At 37.3% G+C, this 21,157-nt stretch overlaps 1 protein-coding gene across 3 annotated transcripts in view; it reads left to right on the forward strand.

Moving 5' to 3' along the window:
* Positions 1 to 21,157, forward strand: part of NELL2 (neural EGFL like 2) — a 144,572-nt gene that overhangs the window by 47,348 nt on the left and 76,067 nt on the right. For all 3 annotated transcript variants that reach the window (XM_032221597.1, XM_032221595.1, XM_032221598.1), the window contains 2 exons: positions 8,225 to 8,316; positions 11,710 to 11,812. In XM_032221597.1, the coding sequence (XP_032077488.1) occupies positions 8,225 to 8,316; positions 11,710 to 11,812 (195 nt within the window). The remainder of the gene's footprint in view (positions 1 to 8,224; positions 8,317 to 11,709; positions 11,813 to 21,157) is intronic.

A 21,157-nucleotide genomic window follows, 5' to 3' on the forward strand; every position in this document is an offset into this window, starting at 1 on the left:
TTCAATGTCCATTCTTGAATTGTAGGCAAGTCCTCCTTCTTCCAGTATTGCGCCACCAACAGTCTTGCTGCCGTTATTAGGTGCAGAATCAAGTTAGTCTCTACCACTGTAAAGTCAGTACATATACCTAGTAAGAATAACTGAGGAGTAAACTTTATCCTTCTTTTAAAGATATTTTGCATAATCCACCATATTTTTATCCAGAATGCCTTAACCTTTTGGCAGGTCCACCATATATGATAATATGTAGCATCGAGAGAACCACACCTCCAACATTTAGGCTGTACATTCGGATACATAGAAGCCAGCTTTTTAGGATCTAAATGCCATCTATAGAACATCTTGTAAAAATTTTGTCTCAGGTTTTGAGCTTGTGTAAATTTCACATTTCTTACCCAGATTCTTTCCCATGTATCCAACATTATTGGTTCTTCAATATTTTAAGCCCACTTTATCATACAATCTTTAACTAATTCTGTTTCCGAATCCATCTGTATTAATACATTATATATCCTCTTTATATGCATTAAGCTTTGATCTCTTATTTGTTTAAACAAATTATCTTCAGCTTGGATAAAACCAATTTTTTTATCTATTTTCCACCTAGCCTGTAATTGCCCATACTGGAACCATGTTTGAACTACCTTCTCCTCTTTTAATACCTCTAAAGATTTTAGATGTAGTACCCCCCTTTCCAAAATGAGAAGCTGTCTATAGGTAGTTCTATCCTGTTTTTGTGCTATGTTCATATTTTCAATTGCATGTCTAGGAATTGCCCACATGGGTATCTTGTCATTTAATTTATATTGGTATTTTTTCCAGACCCGCAGTAAAGCATTTCTTAAAATATGACTTTTAAACTTCTTATCCAATTTTTTGTTGAATAACAAGTAAGCATGCCAACCATATACCAGATCGTGTCCCTCGATATTCAGTATTCTATCATTAGTTAAATGAGTCCAATCACTAATTACAGATAGCGCCACTGCATCATAATATAATTTTAGGTTAGGTAATTTCAAGCCTCCTCTCTCACGTACATCTTGCATTATTTTCATCTTTACCCTCGGCTTCTTTCCTGCCCATACAAATTTCTTAATACCCTTCTGCCATTCTAAAAGATTCGCATCTTTTTTAAGTATAGGTAACATTTGGAAGAGAAATAAAAATTTTGGTAAGATGTTCATTTTCACTGCCACTATCCTACCCAGCAAAGATAAATGCAATTTCTCCCATTTTTTCATCTCTATCTGTATACTATGCCAAAGTGGTTCATAATTATGCTTATATAATTTCCCGTTTGAGGTTAAAATATTGACTCCAAGATATTTGACTTTTTTTACTACCTCACATCCTAGCATCCCTCCTAATTCTTCCTTTTCATATTCATATTTATAGCTAATATTTTGGTTTTTCCTAAATTTATTTTAAAACCAGATACTTGACCATATTGATTAATCGTATTCATTAAAACCATACTAGATTCCTGCGGTTGTTCCAATATTATGACCAAATCATCCGCAAAAGCGCGCACTCTGTATTCTTGCTGCCTAATCTTGATCCCTTTTAGACCATCCAAGCCCCGTATTTTATTCAACAATACTTCCAAAGTTATAATAAACAATAGCGGGGACAAAGGACAGCCCTGTCTTGTACCTTTTCCAATTTGAAAAGAGTCTGTTAAACTTCCATTGACTATGATTTGTGCTGTTTGCTGTTGGTATATTGCTTTAATTGACTGTAAAAAATTATCTCCTATCTGCATTTTTTGCAATATCTTCAACAGAAATTGCCAGTTAACTCGATCAAAGGCCTTCTCAGCATCCAAAAATATAAACGCAGCAGGGATCTGGTTGTTCTTTCCCAAATATTCTAATGCATTAATAATTAATCTGACATTACTTTTCATCTGTCTCCCCTGTATAAAACCTGTTTGGTCGGTGTGTATCAATTGTTGAATAACCAGCATTAACCTATTTGCTAGTATTTTAATAAAAATTTTATAATCTACATTAAGTAATGAGATAGGTCTATAATTTTTTGGTTGGGTAGTATCTTGATCTTTTTTGGGTATCAAAGATATAAACGCTGTCTTCCAAGATGGAGGCACTTTACCTTCCGTTTGAATCTTATTAAATAATTCTCTAAGAGAATTTCTAACTGTAAATTTTTATAGTAAACCGCTGTCAAACCGTCTGTACCTGGTGCTTTCCCTAACTTTAATTGCTTAATTACCTGCAAAATTTCCCCCGAGGTTATTGGTTGATTCAATTTTTTGCCTGTGCTCTTCTCTAACTGAAGGTATTTTCTCTTTATCTAAATATTTGTCTATATCTAGACCATTAATTTTATCCCCTTTATACAATTCTGTAAAAAATTCCCGAAATGCCTTTTGAATCTCTTCCTGTTGAAACACCTCCTTCCCTCTGTAAATCAGTTTAGATATATTTCGAGTTTTTCTTTTTTTCCTAATCTGATAAACTAACCATCTGCCAGGTTTGTTTGCGTTACAAAAGGTATTGTGTTTTGCATATAATAAATTAGTGGCTACCTGGTCAGAAATCATCATGTCAAATTGAGATTTTAATATGGTGATAGCTTCCTTAACCTTTGTATCGCCTGGATTCATTGTTAACTCCAACTCTTTTCTCTTAATTTCCTCTTCCAATTCTGTTCGTTTTAGCCCTTGTTTATATCTATGTGTTTTATTTATATTCATCAGCACTCCTCTCATATACTCTTTGCTTGCATCCCATACGAATTCCATAGATGTACCCTTATTCATATTCAAAACAAAATATTCAGATAACAATTTTTTACAATCATTAATATACTTTTCATATCTAAATAAGTTTTCATTCAATCTCCAAGACCTTCTTGCTTGCACTACCCTTCCCAATTCCATCCAAACTGGGTTATGATCCAAAAGGACCCTAGCCGCAATCTTTGTCTTCTTGACCCTAGAAAGTGATTAGTATAAAATCAATCCTTGAAAGGGATTGATGTCTATCAGAGAAGAAAGTGAAATCATATTCCTCTGCGTTTCTTTCTCGCCAAATATCTCTCAATTCAAAGTCGTCCATCATGTCAAAAAAAGATTTGCTTTGCTCGCATCTTAGTATTTGGGCGAGAAGTCTTCTTATCTCTCTTAGTGTCTATCACACCATTCCAATCACCCAATAGTATACAGGACCTATAGTCCCACTGTACTAATTTGGCATGAAGATTTCTATAGAATCCATCTTGCTGTTGATTAGGAGCATAAATTCCCAAAAGTAATGTCTTTTTCCCTTCTAGGATTAGGTCTAACGCGATATATCTTCTGAAGGGATCTGCTTCAATTAATTCAGCTTTCATGTCTTTTCTTAAGTATACAACTATACCATTCTTCTTTTCCATAGCAGAAGCTACAAAATGTTGACCAAGTTTTGAGTTAATCAGATATTTTTGATCAGTTGATTTGATATGAGTTTCTTGCAAACAAATTATGTCATTCTTAAACTGTTTGAGATAGTGAAGTATTTTCTTTCTCTTCTGTGGAGAATTCAATCCATTGACATTCCATGTTAAGATCTTAATTGTCATCTTTGGTTGGCTGAAGCTTTTTTAGAGCTTCCTGCATGGCCTGTTTAACCTTAGGCCTAGCTCCTCCCACTGCTTCCAGACTTGTTATTGTAGCTCCTTGATCGATGGCCAGTGATTGTTGAGGTTGTTGCCTTTTAGCTTGTTTCTCCATTCGTCTAGTAATCATACGGCTAGGTCTTTGTTCCATAACACCTTGCGCTTCTAGAAGAGAGAGATGCTCCATCTTCTAGAAGAGAAAGATGCTCCATCTTATCTGATAGTTGTGTAGTCTGTCCTGTCCTTCTTGTGGTCTTTCTCCAGGTCCAGATGATGCAGGATATCCAGCCTTCAAAAAATCTCGGGCTTTCCATACAGAGTTGAGGCGATATCTTTGCTTATCAAATGTAAGTATAATACCAAATGGTGCGTCCCATCTATACTGTATCTGACGGTTTCTGAGTTCTTCGACTAAAAAAGTGTTGTCTCTCCTGGCTCTTAACATTTGAGGTGGTATCTCTTTCAAAACAATCAGGTCTTGACCGCCAATTTGGAGCTTAGTGTTATAAGACTCTTGTAGTATCATGTTTCTGAGCTCTCTTGTAGTGAAGTATATAACGATGTCTCGAGGAAGCTGTTTCTGCTTTGCCACAAAGTTAACACAATAAACTTTCCCACCAGGCGGTCAAAGGCTTCTGATAGGATCTGTTTCAGGTTCTCCTGTTTCTCCTCACGCAGCACCCTTACTCTTAATGCCAGTTCCATTTGTCTATACTGTATCATAATAATTTCTTTTTCAGCATTCTCAACTTTTTGTTCCACCACCTCTGTTTTCAATGTCAAGTTGGTATTAGCCTCATTAAGATCCTCTAGACTATCTTCAATTCCGGAAACATGTTCTGTCAATACAGTTACAAGTCCCAGCATTTCATCTTTAATTTTAACAACCCTGGCATCGATTTTATCCTACAACTCCTGTTTAAGTTCTTTTATTTCCCCTTTTATTTCTTTTATTTCTTCTTTTCCCTCCTGTTTTATCTCCTGTTTTATCTCCTCTTTAAGATCTCTAAGTTTATCTTCCATTTTAATTGTGTGAGCATTGAGAGCCACACTTAATTCACTCAAGAAGAATTCTTTCGTTAACAAATCTCCAGCAGGGGGCGTAGGGAGTGGAGGCTGCAACCTTGTGCCAGGCACTGGGGATGTACCCCTGGGAATAGAGGGCGACGGTTTCAGATTAAGATTGGTTTTGAGGCCATTCCAAATTTTATCTTCCAGCAGTTAATAAAATTCTGCTGGCTGACTGTGCAGCTATAAGAAAAGATGCTGAATTTCTCCCTTTGTTTTGAAATTTGAGGCTTGGCAGAGCTTTACCAAGGATTTCAGAAAATAAGCATTGTAACAAGACAGTTCAGCAGATTCATCACCATTTAAATTCCAGATAAGCAAGATTAATGAGAGAAAGGAAGTCTTGTAAAAATGAAACTAATTAAAAAGTTTCTGCTGGCCGATTGTGAGGCAGGGTGATAAGACACTCCTTTGAAGTTTTAGAATTCTGTAGCATTTAACAAGGAGATTAAGAAAATAATCATTGTTACCGGAGAATCCAGCCAGCTCGGCGCCATTTTAAAAGCCTCTAAGTAAATAGATTTTCAGAAGAAGATCTTGTAAAAAAAAAGAGAAGCTAGGATCTTGGTAAACAATTAATGTCCTCGTAAATGGATTCAGCTCGTATTAAAATCAAATAAATCAAAGCTGTGAACTGAGAGGGAGAGATCTTACTTTGTACTGCACAAGGCAGTTTGAAGTTCCCAGCATGGACACCATTCTGCCTTGGGCTGGCCCCCCTCTCTCTGCAGACACAGAAGCTGCACAAATCGAAGGGCATTTGCCAGCAAAACTATATCTTCTTCCCTTCTTGCCTGAAGGATAAGAAACCTGTTAAGACGTCAGATAGATGATCATCTAAACAGATACGTGACCAGGAATTCGGGGGCAGCTATTTTAAGCTGCCACCATCAGTAAGCTCCTCCCAGGAAGCCCTAAAAAATGATCTTATTAGAATATTAATTATATGATTTGGTAGGTGGGATGGAGAGAATAAACATGTAGTGTCCACTCCTGCAGCCATCTTGCTCTGTTGCTTATTAAATCATATGCTTATTTTATATATATATATATATATATATATATATATATATATATATATATATATATATATATATATATAATGAATGTGTGTTTGTGTGTGTGTAGTATTTGTGCTGATAAATAAATAAAGGGAGACCATCAGCACAAATAAAACACAAATATAACAAAGGCAACAGTAAAAATATTGGGTTTCTGTCGTGATGGACTCTTGTGACGAGCCGATTGACAGAGAATGGAAGCAGTTAGCTTCCTCCCATAAGTGGGGCATACCAGGGGTTGTGACTTTAAATATATATATATACATATACATATACATATACATAGAGAGCCAAGGTGGCGCAGTGGTTAAATGCAGCACTGCAGGCTACTGCTAGATCAGCAGTTCAGCGGTTCAAATCTCACCGGCTCAGGGTTGACTCAGCCTTCCATCCTTCCGAGGTGGGTAAAATGAGGACCCAGATTGTTGGGGGCAATATGCTGACTCTCTGTAAACCGCTTAGAGAGGCCTGAAAGGCCTATGAAGCGGTATATAAGTCTACTGCTATTGCTATTGCTATATACACACACACACACACACATTGTAGACATAATACTATTTATATTTATATTTCAAAAATGTTTTGCAAACTTTGAAATGAAATGAAGCATGTATTGCCTGCGTTTTCATTAAGATACCAATAACAATGTTCTTATATATTCAGGTTTAACAGGTTCTTGTTTAAATGGTTCTTGTTTATTTTTCAGAGTATAACACACACATTTCCCCCCCCACAAAAAAGAGGATGAAAATCTGTGTGCATCTTATACTCTGAATGTAACCACATGGGTCGTCTGGAGAAGGGGGAGGTGAACGGTCACTGCACAGGAGGTGAGGCATAAGACAAGGTGTCTCACCGCTCAGACTCCAACTTCTCCGCACAACCCGGTCAGAGGGCAGTTGGCTTCTGCTCCTGGCCCGGGAGATGGATCTGGCAAGGAGGAATGCAAGCCCCATTTTTGCAATCATGGAGGAAAAAGAGCATTTCAGGCAGTGGGTGGACTGTCCTCTGACTGGGTTGTCTGGAGAAGGGGAAGGCCGAGCAGCAAGCTACCTTGCCTTCCACCTCTCGCATAGTGCCTACTTCACCTGTCCCTTCTCAGACAGTTCCAGGCAGCCGAGATCACTGTGCTGCCACCTGAAAACACTGTTATTGCGTTCTCTGCCACCCGGAACCACCCAAGAAGGGGCTGGTGAAGCAGGCGCTGCAATTCCCCCAATCCCCCGGATCTGTCATGCAGTGCTTATTGCTACTGCTGCTATTGCCCCCAGCTACCGTATTTCATTGCTGCATGACAGATCTGGGCAGATTTGGGTGGAGGGGTGGATGGAAGAGGACCAATCTCCTCTGCACGAAGTCTTTTCTCAGGATGCTAGATCTCTACTTTTTCTCCAGAAAAAGCTATTGGTATCATTGGGATTTTGGCTAGTGAAAGAAGCGCAGGATGGAAAGGAAACTTTGGAATGCGGCAGGTGCCAGGCTCCAGGGAGACTTCCATCCCAGCGCTCCCACATTCTGAAGTTTCCTTTCCATCCCGCCCTTCTTCTACTAGCCAAAATCCTGACGATGCCAAGACTAAGGAAGTGGGGTTGCGAAGAGGGCTGGGAGCAAGCCTGGTTGTTCAAGGAGGCAGCCTTGCGGGGTCATTTTCTTTATGCTTCCCTTTTGCTGCTCAGGCACTGCCATGAGGAACGATTAATCCAAATGGAAGGGATCTCCACCCCTCCTCATCCAATGGGCCGTTCCCAGTCGAGCACAGCAATGGCCATTCAGCAGCCCCCATGTGTCTTTCCCTCCTTACTGAAGAGAAGAAGCAAGCCAACGGCCATTCCTTGGGCCAAGCAGCTCCACATCAACGCCAGTCCGAGGGAAGGGGGAAAAATAAAGCACAGAGAGAGGTGTTTAGTCCTGCCCTGCTGTGGGAGGGGTAGAGAAAAGTGGATTTGAGATCGATAAAAGCCTTACTCTTTAAGAAGATCAAGCCCCAACATATTGCATTTTTGCCCTCCCCGGCCCCCAGAAGCACTTTGCAGGCCTCCCAAACTCTCTTCAGGCACCATTTTTCACAAAAATGGGATGTGTAGAGGGTTTGGGAGGCCTGCAGAGTGCTCCTAAGGGCCGGGGAGGGCATTTTTTTTTTAAAAAAAATTACCTCTTCAAAATCTTGGTGTGTCATACTCTGGTACGTCTTATACTCCAAAAAATACAGTAAATTGTAAAAGTAAGTATTTGTTTACTATTTAAGTAAATTTTAATTACTGCTTCCCTTTCTGTCTCTTTTGCTTGACAACATGAGGAAAACAGAATTATCCTATAATCATTTCATCACATACAAATGCAATATTGTACACTGAATTTTAGCTGCCAAGTAAGAATTGCTATATTTCTAAGTGATATTTAAATGATGTCTAATCATATACCGTAGTTATACCGAATCCAAGTACCAAGTATTGTTCTGCTTTTTAACTTTATAGCAATCTGTGTGTTTGAAGGCAAAACCTATTTTGAAGGAGAAAAACAATCAGTATATTTAGACTCAGAGGTCTGTATTCTCTTTGAATGCAAGGTAAGATTACTTTTAATTTCTTTCTCCTGTAATTTGTTCCAACTTTATAAATAAACTTTAGAAGATGCTATAAAAGTGACAATGATGGATTTTTCAAGTTGATATACATTTTTCCATATCATTTTAAGTGGAAGATCCTTCTTAAAAATTGCATGTTTATTCATAATAAGGTTAATGTGGATCATAAAACACTTCCTAGGATATCTGAAGTTCACTATGTCATCCCAAGTCATTTTCCCACTTATTATTGCTTTTAAACCCTTCATAATTTTATTGCATGTTTTATGTAATATGCTGCTTCTACAATTTTGGGAGTGTCTCCATTTATTTATTTATTTAAGTTGAGAAATTAGTTGCGCTCCTTAGTATGCTGCTATAACTGAATATGAATATATACTGTATATATATTCCATTTTTTCCTGGCAGCATTCTGAAGAATATACTATTCCCCACCCCCCACTCAATCCTCTTGACTTTTTACGTTAGTTGCAGTTTTTAATGCTGTATTATATCTGATACAATTTAATGTATGAGTATCATTACTCATACTATCGAAAGGATTTTTTTTTTCAGTTTTATATCTGGGTTCATAATTTGGGAGAAGCAAATGCATCTGGGCAGTGGTGGTGGGGAAAACTCTGGCATAGCACTTCATTCAGGCAATGGTGTGGTTGGTGGGAGGTGAGGAGGCCATTTTCCCTCTCTTCTCCCTGCTCCTCCATTTCCTGTTTCTACATTGTAGTTGGTGGCTCTGTTGGTGGCGAACAAAACAACCCCATCATGCTACACCTCCTTCTGCAGCCACACACACACACACGCCCAGTAGTGTGTAGCCTTTCCTTAAATGGGCTGTCTGTGTGGACATGGAGCACTTGGAGAGAGAGAGAGCAAGACAGCTCTCCAACCTTTGTTTGTATGTGTGTGTGTGTGTATGTGTGTGTGTGAGAGAGAGAGAGAGAGAAAGAGAGAGAGGGGGAGGGAGGGAGGGAGCAATCCGCACTTCAGCCAAGGCACCCAAACTTTTGGCAGCAGTGGGGGCAGCTTCTGAGCAGCATGATCCCCCTCCTCAGTCAGCCAGCTCCCCCTGACCTACTCCCTGAGTCTTGCCATTTTCCTCACCACTTCCCCCACTCAAGTGGCAGCAGGCTCTGAGCCAAGACCACCGGCTAGCCACCGGCAAAGAACCATGTGGCTGATAGCCACTCAATGCTCCATGCAGCATTGCCCAGCTGCCAGTGGGGATGGAGCTGCCAGCCCAGCTTAGGCTTGGGTTGGCTGGTTGGAACAGTGCTGGTTGAGGCCCCCACACTGCAGCTGAAAGAGAAGGTGCCATGAGAGAAGATCCTCACTTTGGAATCTATGAATCGGCAGGTCAAGGCAGTGGAGTACACAGTGCCAGGACCCATCATCCTGAAAGTGTGTGATATTGAAAAGGAGCTGTGGAAGGGTATCAAAAAGCCTTTCACAAAAGTCACCAAGGCCAACAAGAGGAGGAAGAGAAAAATTGCACCAGGTGCCTGACCCTGCAGTGGTGGCTTCAATGGCCTGACTAAAGTTGTGCTTGCCAATGAATCACCAATGTTGGCTCCTTCCCTTTCAGCTGCAGTACTGCTCCAGCCAGCCAGCCGAAGCCCAAGCCCAAGCTGGACTGGCAGCTCTGTCCCCACCAGCAGCTGGGCAATGCGGCATGGGGCATTGAGCGGCTCTCAGCTGTACAGCTCTTTGTCAGTGGCCAGCTAGGTGAAGAAGCACACAGCCACAGCTCTGTGCTCGGGGAAGTGAGAGGGAGTGGTATGACAGCGATGCATGGTGCCCACACCAGGGTCCCGAGAGAAGCAGAGAAGATCTCTGCTTGCAAGAAGACAAGCAGAAGTAGCAAGCATACACAGGACAGAGGCAAGGCAAGGCACCCCTCAACGTGAGTGATGTCAAGTTGGCCATGCCCACACAATCACATGACCACCAAGCTATGCTCATCAAGCCACGCCTACCCAGTTACATGACCACAAAGCCATACCCACAAAGCCATGCCCACATAACTGGTAGTAAAAAAAATTGAATCCCACCTCTGAAGTTTATGCATGACAATAATAGAGTTAACAAAGATTCTGCTTCAATATATATAATACAGTATTATCTTAATATATTGCTTGTCATCTATAATTTATCTTTCTCAATTCTTTTTAATGACCTCAGTTATACACTCAACTAACAGTACAGTTATCAATCCTGTTCACTGAGCAACAGCTATTAAAGAGATTCTGCAAAAATATTTGGGTAAAGCTTAAGTAGCATAATTCATTTTAAAAAATCATAATTCTTTATCAAAACAGAATTAGGAAAGTTTTGGAATAGAGTTCTGAACAGATGAGGCATTACTGTAGACCTTAACAACTCCTGTATAATATTTATCATTTGCTGGTATAAGTTAAATTTACATGGGCACTTTTCATGCCAATTAAAGCTTAAGTTCAGATATTTTTGACATATTGAGAAACTAAAATAGAACATTTGTGTGTTTATTCTACAATTCAATTTGAGGGTGCCTAAACTTATATATAATGGTCTATAATGTCCAATTAACCTAATACTAGTAGTAAGCTATTGGTGAATGAATGCATTTATGCTGAGCAACTGAAGTAGGAGATCTAATTTATTTTGCTTGTGCCCATTGTCAGTAGAAGGTAAGGCACCACCCCCCTCTGGACTGCCAGGCACTGAGTCATTTAAGATTTGTGGATAATTTTTAATAATCAATTAGACCAAACTCTGCCTCCTATTCTTGATACAACAGCAATTGTAAAATAAGCTTAAAGCTTAAAAGTTAAAATGTAAAGAAAAACTGGCTTATCATAAGAATCCATTCTTGCATTAAAATTACCAGTTACAATCAACTCAGAGTTTGGATATAGAGACAAATATTCCTTTCTTTACAACTCAGCAAGATGCCTTTATTTGTGACAAATGTTCACAGGAAAGAAAAATTTGCTAATAAATAGCTGGGGCTTCCAATTTTTAATTTTGGAGCAAATGCCTCGGGCAGCCAAATTAGAATGTGGTTTTATAGAGATACAAAGTGTAACTAGTTGAATTTTAAAAAGAACCCTGAAATAACCAAGGCACCCCATTTATCTTTCAGTTAGCTAGGCATATTGCTTGTATACTTAGGATAAGTAGATATACTAAAACTCATACCACCCTTCAGTATTTTCCACTTCTGTCAAAATCACACAAACACACAAATAAACAAAAGAGATTCCAAATAGTTTCTACCCAGATTATTTATGTGAATACAACTGGATATTAATTATGCACTTGTATTTTTATTGAATGATATAATTATGCAAAAAATAAAGTTCATAGCCAACACAAATAATGATCTTGATTCAATAGAATTACAAAATGCAACGTACAATGGAGTTGAATTGTCCTGCTTTGAACTGTCCTGAGTCTGAACAAATATCCTTATCTAAAAGTTGTTGCAAACTTTGTAAAGGTAAGATAAAAGAAAAAAACTTTAAAAATGCCTGCCATATTCATATAATTTTATCTTACAGAAATTTCTGTATTTTTCGGACTATAAGACGCTCTGGACTATAAGATGCACCTAGCTTTTGGGAAGGAAAACAAGAAAAAAAAATCTGCCTCCCAGCAATTTGCATCCTTGCAGCAAACAGCCTTGTTAGCTTCAACACAGGCTGATTTAGCACGAGCAACTAATTGGCGGTTGGATCAGCCTCCCAGAATACCACATATCTGCTGTTCCAGGCTGCACATTTTGCCATCACCCATCACCACCATCATCACCCGTTGCCGCCACCACCTATCCCTGCCGCCTGGAATGGCCAGGAAATGGGATACCCAGATGCTGAAAATGGGGTGCACGGAGGAAGAAAACAGGACATGCTGAGGCCAAAAATGGGGCATGCGGAGGCAGCAATAGGTGATGGCAGTGATGGGCAGCAATGGTGGCGATGGGCAGTGGCAACCCCTGCAGCCTGGAACAGCTGATCAGCGGTATTCTGGGAGGTAGATCCAACCACCAATCAGCTGTTTGTGCTAAATCAGTCTGTGCTGAAGCTGACCAGGCTGTTTGCTATAAGGAGGCAAATTGCTGGGAGGCAGAGACTGAAAGGTGGGGGCATGTGGGAGGGGCTTCAGCAACATTTGCTGTATAAGATGCACAGACATTTCCACCCACTTTGGGGTGTGTGTGTATCTCATAGACCTAAAATATAGTATTTTAAGCTTTTTAATACCATATTTACTTGTTTGGTGTAATATGCTAACTTAGCAAACTTTTTTAAAAATACTTGCCAGTATACAATAAATGGGAAATAGATGCAACACAAATTGACATGAAAATTTCTTGAAAGTGAATGCTGTTTTGTACATAACGAACAATTATTATATGGTTGGTATACAATAATTGTTCAATTGGCATAGGTGTCAATTCCATGTGTCGATTCCACTTCCTTAATTGTTGTGGAGTTGCTGAAGAGGTAGAAATTTGTTGGAATAATCTTGAGGCACCCCTTATGTGACATAGCATATTTTCACCAAGTTATATTATCCAAACATTTGCATAACCATTTCATTTTTTAAAAAACACAGTTCTAATTATGAAAATAGCAAGGATCATGTAATTTATGCTCATGATTGAGCAACATTTTTAAAGATATCTGATGATTTATCAATTTCTTTAAAATATTCTAAGAACCACAGTGGCTAGAATGCAGTATTGCTGTCTGCTGGCTGACTGCAATTTGGCAATTTGAATCTCACCAGGCTCAAGGTTGACTGAGCCTTCTATACTTCTGAGGTCTGTAAAATGAGGACCCAGATTGCTGGGGGCAATATGGTGACTCTCAACTGCTTAGAGAGAGTTGTAAAGCACTGTGAAGTGGTGTATAAGTCTAAATGCTAATGCTATTCTGTAAATTCTCAACATACCATTATGTTATAGAGTTTGAATGGTTTACAAGAAGCAATATTAATTCTGAGTGGCATAGTACACTATAGTGAGTGGGTAGCCGTGCTGAGTCTGAGATGTTGATTGAACACTTATGCTTTTTTTTCAGATAAGATGAATGGCCGCAAAAGTTGATGGAGTTAGCAGAGATAGCTAAACTGATGCTTTGATAAAAGAAAAAAAATACTTTTGTTTCTATTTGGAAACCAATTCTGGACTTTGTGCCTGAGATGGAAAAAGATGAAACTTTGTTTTTGGGTTTTACCAATCAGATAGATATGTTGATATAGAAATGGCTAGTTTATACCGAGGTTTGATATTGCTATCTTATTTTATTGCACCAAAGGGAGTCGGAAGTCAACACCTTTTTTTATTTTCCCCTTCTTTTCTACATTCTTCCCTTCCCTCTTCCCTCCCCTCTTCCCTCCCCTATTTTTCCTTTTATTTGTTTTTGTATTATTTGTATTTTGTATTTGATACCATAAACTAATAAAAAGGAGTGTGAGTGTGTTTGGGTGTGTGTGTACCTGGAACTCGCATTTTTAAGACAATTTGCAAGATAGATAGATAGATAGATAGATAGATAGATAGATAGATAGATAGATAGATAGATAGATAGACAGACAGACAGACAGACAGACAGACAGACAGACAGACAGACAGACAGACAGACAGACAGCAAATTGTCTTAAAAGGGCGAGTTCCAGGTGTAGTTATAAAAGAAACAGACATTGTGATCTCCGGAACTTTAAAAATATATTTCTCATTTAGCTTCCGTTAGCAACTGCTAACATTGTCACAATGTAAAAGTCATTAAAGAGATATTTGCCTTATACAATGTTAGTCAGTTTGGCCTTATGCATATGACAGGCCCATCCACCTGCCTCTCAACTGTAATTAGCATTCCTTCCTCCCTTATTGAATACAGCTTAGGCTGTTCATTCTCAGGAAACAATGCTGAACTGACTAATGTTGCCTAACTGGCGCCGGACAGCCAGTTCATGTTCTTCATGCATTCTAGTCTGTAGCCACTTAACTGTTTCCCCTCCATAGTTACTTGCACAGTTGCTGCAGTTAATACGGTAAACCACTGAGAATGCCTCCTGTTTGGGTAATGCTTCTTTTGGGTGCATCACTCTCATTCTCAGTGTTTGATTAGGTTTATGAGCCACCTTGACCCTGTGCGTTGAAAGGATGTGTGCTGCAGTTTTGGATAGCCCCCATATATATGGGAGCACCCTCCACGTGGATGTTCCACTTTTACTCTCAATTGGCTGTCAGGCTCTGGGTGTAATACAATGTCTGATAAAGTCTGAGGAATAACCATTGAGCCTGCAGATCTGATAGAGATGTGCATACTCCTTTGCTTTAGCTGTCCATGTGCTGAGTGGGTGTGTATCCTATTGAACAATGCTCAGATGCAGCTGACTTTATGTGCAGTGGGGTGATTACTCTCATTGTGTAAAATGCATTCTGTGCTGGTGAGTTTTCGGTATACACCTGCGTCAAGGCTTCCATCAGAATTGTGGCTGACTAGCACATCTAGGAAGGCCAGCGTGTTGTTGGCCTCCTCCTCCATCATAAATTGAATATCTGGGTATATGGAATTGAGGATTCCCACGAATCTGATCTTGTCTTGTTTTTTAATAATGGTAAACGTGTCATCAACAAAACTTGGGCTTATAGATTTTCATTGACTCATATTCTAAGCTCTGGAGGACCACTTCTGTGATCACTCTTAAGATTGGGAATCCCATAGGTGTACCCTTTATCTGTTCAAATGTAGAATAGATTCTAAGGCAGAAATTCAACAAGTGGAAGAGATCATCTGTGTTAAGGGATTTGAAGTTTTACACTCTGACGATGTTAGCAGTTGCTAACGAAAGCTAAATGAGAAATATATTTTTAATGTTCCGAAGATCACAATGTTTGTTTCATATATATATGTGTGTGTGTGTGTGTTTTGTGTGTGTTGTCCTTTTTATTACTTTATAGTATCAAATACAACAATACAAAAACAAATAATAGGAAACACACACACACACACACACACACACAACCAATTCAGTTTATGTCTCCCTGCTAGACCATGATAATCATGCATTAGCTATAATGATGGTTATAATGATTACGGTGATGCTATTGTAAAAACCCTTCTATGAGGAACAAAGACAACATGTATAAATAATTAGGGTTAGGTAAAGGCCTGTTAACAATGATCAGTGTTACAATGGCAAGTATTTATCCTCTTGTTCTATAGGTTAGATCTACATTGTTTGATCTCTTATAAGACACTTTCAGAATCTTGTGTTATCAATAATTAGACGAAGAATCTGTAGTAAGTATAAGTTTGAAGCGATGATTCCCCTACCTCCCAGAAGTCAAACTTGTCTACAAGAATTATCTGGAATAATGGCCTCTTACCTCAAATTAATTCTAAGTAACCTGATACAATTATGTAAAATCCTGTTTAGATATTATTTACCGTATAGCTGTTCATTTAAAACTAGAATTGGAACTTTATATAGAATACCTTAGAGACCTTTATATTTTATACTTTTTGATATATATATTTTCATAGAAACTTATAGATAATACCCACATATGCATATGTGAAACTTATATGCAGACTTCTATGGTATATTTATATATATTTATATAGTATATTTATATATCCTAGATATTTTTTATAATGTAATAAATTCAATAATCAAGTAAAAAACATTACATATATTTGTTTATATTAATATTTTTACAAGCAGACTTAAGGTATTAAACCTGTTATATAAGTATAAATAACAATTAGATTAAGATTAGTATAACTGTTTATGTTAGTAGTCAGAACTGTTAGACCATTATTATTATTATTATTATTATTATTATTATTATTATTATATTATCTATTGTATTGATCAATTGCATATGTAGGCTGTTGACTGTATTATAAAATAGAGCGTTCTATATTGTGGTCGCCAATAATAGTTAGTGAAGTAAGGAGAAGAATTGTGATGAAGTGCGGTAGAGACAAAAAAAAGATAGATAAAGGGGGAAAACGGGGATATATGGTACTGTGGAAAAACTTTTTTAAAAACATTAAAATGATGAGTACAACCACCACAGTTACCAAAATAGGGAGGGGGGACAACTGTGATGATAAAATCCCCATCAGGGCCATGTTCAGTGGAAAGCATGCTAGAAGGTGAGAAATCAGGCTCCACTATAAATCTATAGAGCATGCAATCAACCATAACATCAATTCAGGAGATAATGATGAAGATGCAGGAGGTGATGACAAAAACTCATGAAGAACTTAAGAGTTATATGGGGGAAGTGAAAGGAGAGATACGCAAACTAGATGATAAAATTCGTACAATACAGGAAAAGATAATACAAAATGAGCAAAAAATAAAAATAGTGGAGTTAGAACAGACTAGATAAAAGAGAAAGTAAAGAAGAAACTAGATAAAACACATCATTACACAAGAAAATAATTGAATCAGATTGGGAAAATGTCTGTATGATAGGCAATTTCAATGTGGTGGCAGACAACAAAATAGATTATAGGAAGACAAAGAAGAATAAAACTAAAAGACAACAACTACCCAGTACCTTCTTTGAAATGGTGCAAGAATTAAATTTAAGGGATGTATGGAGACAGATAAATCCAAAGAAAAGACAGTACACTTTCTTTTCCCATTCGTACAATTCGTGGTCTCGAATAGATATGGCATGGATGAACCCAGAATTGATCAATAACATAGAAGATATGGAGATTTCGCCAAATACATGGGCAGACCACAATCCACTAATGGTAAAATGGAAAGGTTAGAGGAAGAAATTCAGATGGACACTAAATCAGAAAATTGTAAAAGAAAAATCATGTATACAAATGATGGATAAGGAATTAGATATTTTCTTCAAGGAAAACAAGAAAGATCAAACAACACTACAAAACCTATGGGATACCACAAAAGCCTATGTGTGGGGCATAACAATAGCATATGCGGCAAGAAGAAATAAGGAAAAAAGGAAACAGCAAACATTATTACAGGAGAAGCTTAAAGAGTTGGAGACCGTGTTGCAGAAAGAACCACAAAATACTAAAATCAAAAAAGAGAGAGATTTGGTGAAACATAAAATCAATCTAACACTTCAAGAAGAAATGATAAAAATGGCAAAACAAAACTATTTTGAAACAGCTAATAAACCAGGTAGATAGCTGGTCCACAAATTGAAGAAAGAAAAAAAAATGCTAATACAGCAATTACAGGATGAACATGGGAATTTGTTCCATAAAACAGAAGAAAAAAAAAGTATAATCCAAAACTTTTTTCAAACTCTATACAATCAGGAAAACATCTCAGAAAAAGAATTCCAAATATTATACGAGAGAAACCTACCAAGTATTTCAGAGGAAGCAAGAGAAATGCTAAATGAGAAAATAACTGTAACAGAGATAAAGGAGGCAATTAAGAAATACAAAAACAATAATCACCAGGACCAGATGGGATTCCTGCAGAGATATATAAAAAATTTCAAGAAACTTTTGAGGAAATCATGTTAGAATTGTACAATGAAGTATTAGGACAAGCAAAAATGCCAAGTTCATGGACTGAGGCATTTATAACATTAATTCCAAAAGAAGAAACAGATGATCAATTAATCCAAAACTATAGGCCAATTTCGCTGCTAAATGTTGACTATAAAATATTTATGATGATTATTGCAGAAAGACTTTAAAAAATATTAAATAAAATTATTCATTTGGATCAAAACAGATTCCAAACCAAGAGACAATTAAGAAATAATACAAGAATTATAATAAATGTATTAGAATACTATGAAGCACATCCAGAGAAACAATTAGCATTAGTATTGGTAGACTCACAAAAAGCTTTTGATAATTTAAATTGGCAGTTTCTTATTACACAATTAGCTATTATGAAATTTGGAGAAAAATTTATTAGAATGATTAAGGCAATATATTCAAACCAGATAGCCAAAATAATGGTGATTGGAGATCTAACAGGCAAACTAACTATAAATAAAAGGGTCAGACAAGGATGCCCACTATCTCTTCTTCTATTTATTCTCTCATTGGAGGTTTAACTAACACGAATTAGGGAAAAAGAGGGCATAAAAGGGTTAAAAATTTAAAAAGAAGAATACAAAACTCAGGCATTCACGTATGATATGGTTTTTATAATAGAAGACCCCCTTGAAATAGGGAAAATATTAATTCAAGAAGTAGAGGAATTTGGTAAAGTTGCAGGCTTAAAAATAAAACAAAATAAAACAAATTACTAAAAATCTTACACAAAGGCAAAATGAGGAATTAGAGAGAGCATTGGAAATGCAAATAGTTAAAAGGACAAAATACCTTGGAATCTGGCTAACGGCTAAATGTTCTACTATAAAAGAAGACAATTATTCAAAATTACTACAACAAATATGAAAGGAATTGGAAAATTGTGCTAAATTGCAATTATCACTGATTGGAAGAATTGCGACCACAAAAATGAATATCCTACCAAAAATTCTATTTTTATTCCAAACTCTACCAGTAAAATTAGGGATTTTTTTTTCATGGAACTAAATAAAATAATTTTAAAATTTATTTGGATAGGGGGAAAAGCTAGGATAAAATTAAAATTACTACAGGACTCTAGAATCAAAGGAGGATTTGACCTCCCAGATTGGGAGTTTTACTACCAGGAAGCAGCTGTAACATGGTTCAAAGAATGGATAGTACTCCAAAATAAAAGAATATTGACTATAGAGGGCCATGATTTACAGCTGGGCTGGCATGCTTTTATCTGGGAGGGAAAGAGTAAAGCCCATAAATATTTCCAGAGGCATCAGATAAGCGGGGCCTTGCTAAAAATATGGATGAAAATCAAAAGAAACTTCTATGCAAAAATTCCTAGATGGATATCAACCATGGAAGCAATTATCTACCCCAATGTAATAGATTTGAATAGGATATTGACATATGAAGAGTTATTGGATGGGCAAGGAAAACTTAAAACAAATCAGGAGTTAAAATTACAGGGAATTGAATTAGGCTGGTGGCCATATCTACAAATTCAAACAAGATACAAAAAGGATTTAGAACAGTACAGATTTCAAAATGAACAACAAGAACTGGACAAAATAGTAATAGGAACAGAAGAAAAAATGATTACAAAAACATACAATTGTCTCTTAAAATTCAAAATGGAGGAGGAAACCGTGAAGGAAACAATGATAATTTGGGCTAAAAACTTCGGGTACAATATTGAATTGGAGCACTGGGAAAAATTATGGGGAAAAATTATAAATTGAGAATGTTGGCATCCTATAAGGAAAACATCTACAAAATGTTTTATAGGTGGCATTTATCCCTGGCGAGATTTGCCAAAATGTTCCCAAATAGATCTCCAAACTGTTGGAAATGTAACCACCAACAGGGGACCTTCTATCATATGCGGCGGACGTGTCTGAAAACCAAAATTCAAAAATGGTTAGAAGAAATAATAGAACAAAAAAATGACATGAACTCCGAGCTGTTTCTTCCAGGAATAATAAAAAAAATATTAGTAAGGATATCCAATATATAATGCTTCATATAATTACTGCTGCCAGAATCTCATTTGCCCAAAGTTGGAAACAAAAAAAACCATTCCCTCAAATGCAGAAATCATAGAAAAGGTGCTAGAATGCTCAGAAATGGACAAACTAACGACGGAACTAAGAGATAGAGAGGAAACAGAGTACTACAAGATATGGAATAGGTGGTACAACTGGCTTGAAAAGCAATGTAAAATCAAGGCACACATAGCAAACACAACGAAAAGAGATGGCATTTACTTAGAAAGCAATAGAGATGGAAATATTGTATATAGATGTATATTGTCAGATGCATCTTCATTTAATAATCAGGAAAGAAACCACTCAACTCCATGCCTCAGAATTAAGTGTACTTTTACTAATTACAAATGAATAGAAGCAAAGCAAAGCTAAGTCTGAGTAAAAAGGCTCATGTATGATTCACTCCCCTCCCCTGGCACCCCAGTTCATAGTCCAATCATAATTCACCCAACCGTCAGGTGGGAGATGTCTTCAAAAAGCATCATCAGGTTGGAATACTGGACAGTTGGCCTTGGCGGGAAACTCCCTTCTTCCACATGCGCAGTGAGACGGTCAGAACAACTCCTAATAACAATCCTCCAGTACATAATGATTCCCCTCCCAAATACCATGCCCCCCTCCCCGTTTCAATGGCAGCTGAAAAACAGCAGCGAAGCAGAGGCTGACATCTATATTGTAAAAATGAGAAAGTATGAAACAAAGAAGAATATGTATAAGATAATAGAATGGAAAATAGAAAACCCCAAATCAGAAAAAAGAAATAGCGATAACAGAAAGCTGTAAAAGTGTAATTGTGACGTTAATATTTGGAAAATGTCAAATAAAAAACACTTAAAAAGAAATTAATAAAACAATAAATGCTAATGGAAAATTGATGCAAAAGCAAAAAACTCCTCTGCTAATTGATATTCTAGCACAGACAGAAGCCAGGATGCACCATATAATTCCTCTTCCTAGATGAACTGGGTATTTAAATGTCATTTATGATGCTGGTTTAAATGACTTCCCTCTCCAAATTAACTACCAAGTCTTTTCTTTTTCATGAGCCTACAGTTTCAACTTCAGAAAGTTCTAATTCCCAAACTTAAAACCAGCTAAAAATTGGATGGCAGCTATTGGACATCTGATTTCTATATTATTAATGAAAACTAACAAGTACAGTTGATTTCCATGTCAGTTTCTCCCTTTAGACAGACTGATTGCTCTAAAAAGATGCCCAAATACTAGTGCTATTTTGCT

The sequence above is a fragment of the Thamnophis elegans genome, chromosome 7, assembly GCF_009769535.1.
Source record: "Thamnophis elegans isolate rThaEle1 chromosome 7, rThaEle1.pri, whole genome shotgun sequence".
Lineage (NCBI taxonomy): Eukaryota > Metazoa > Chordata > Lepidosauria > Squamata > Colubridae > Thamnophis > Thamnophis elegans.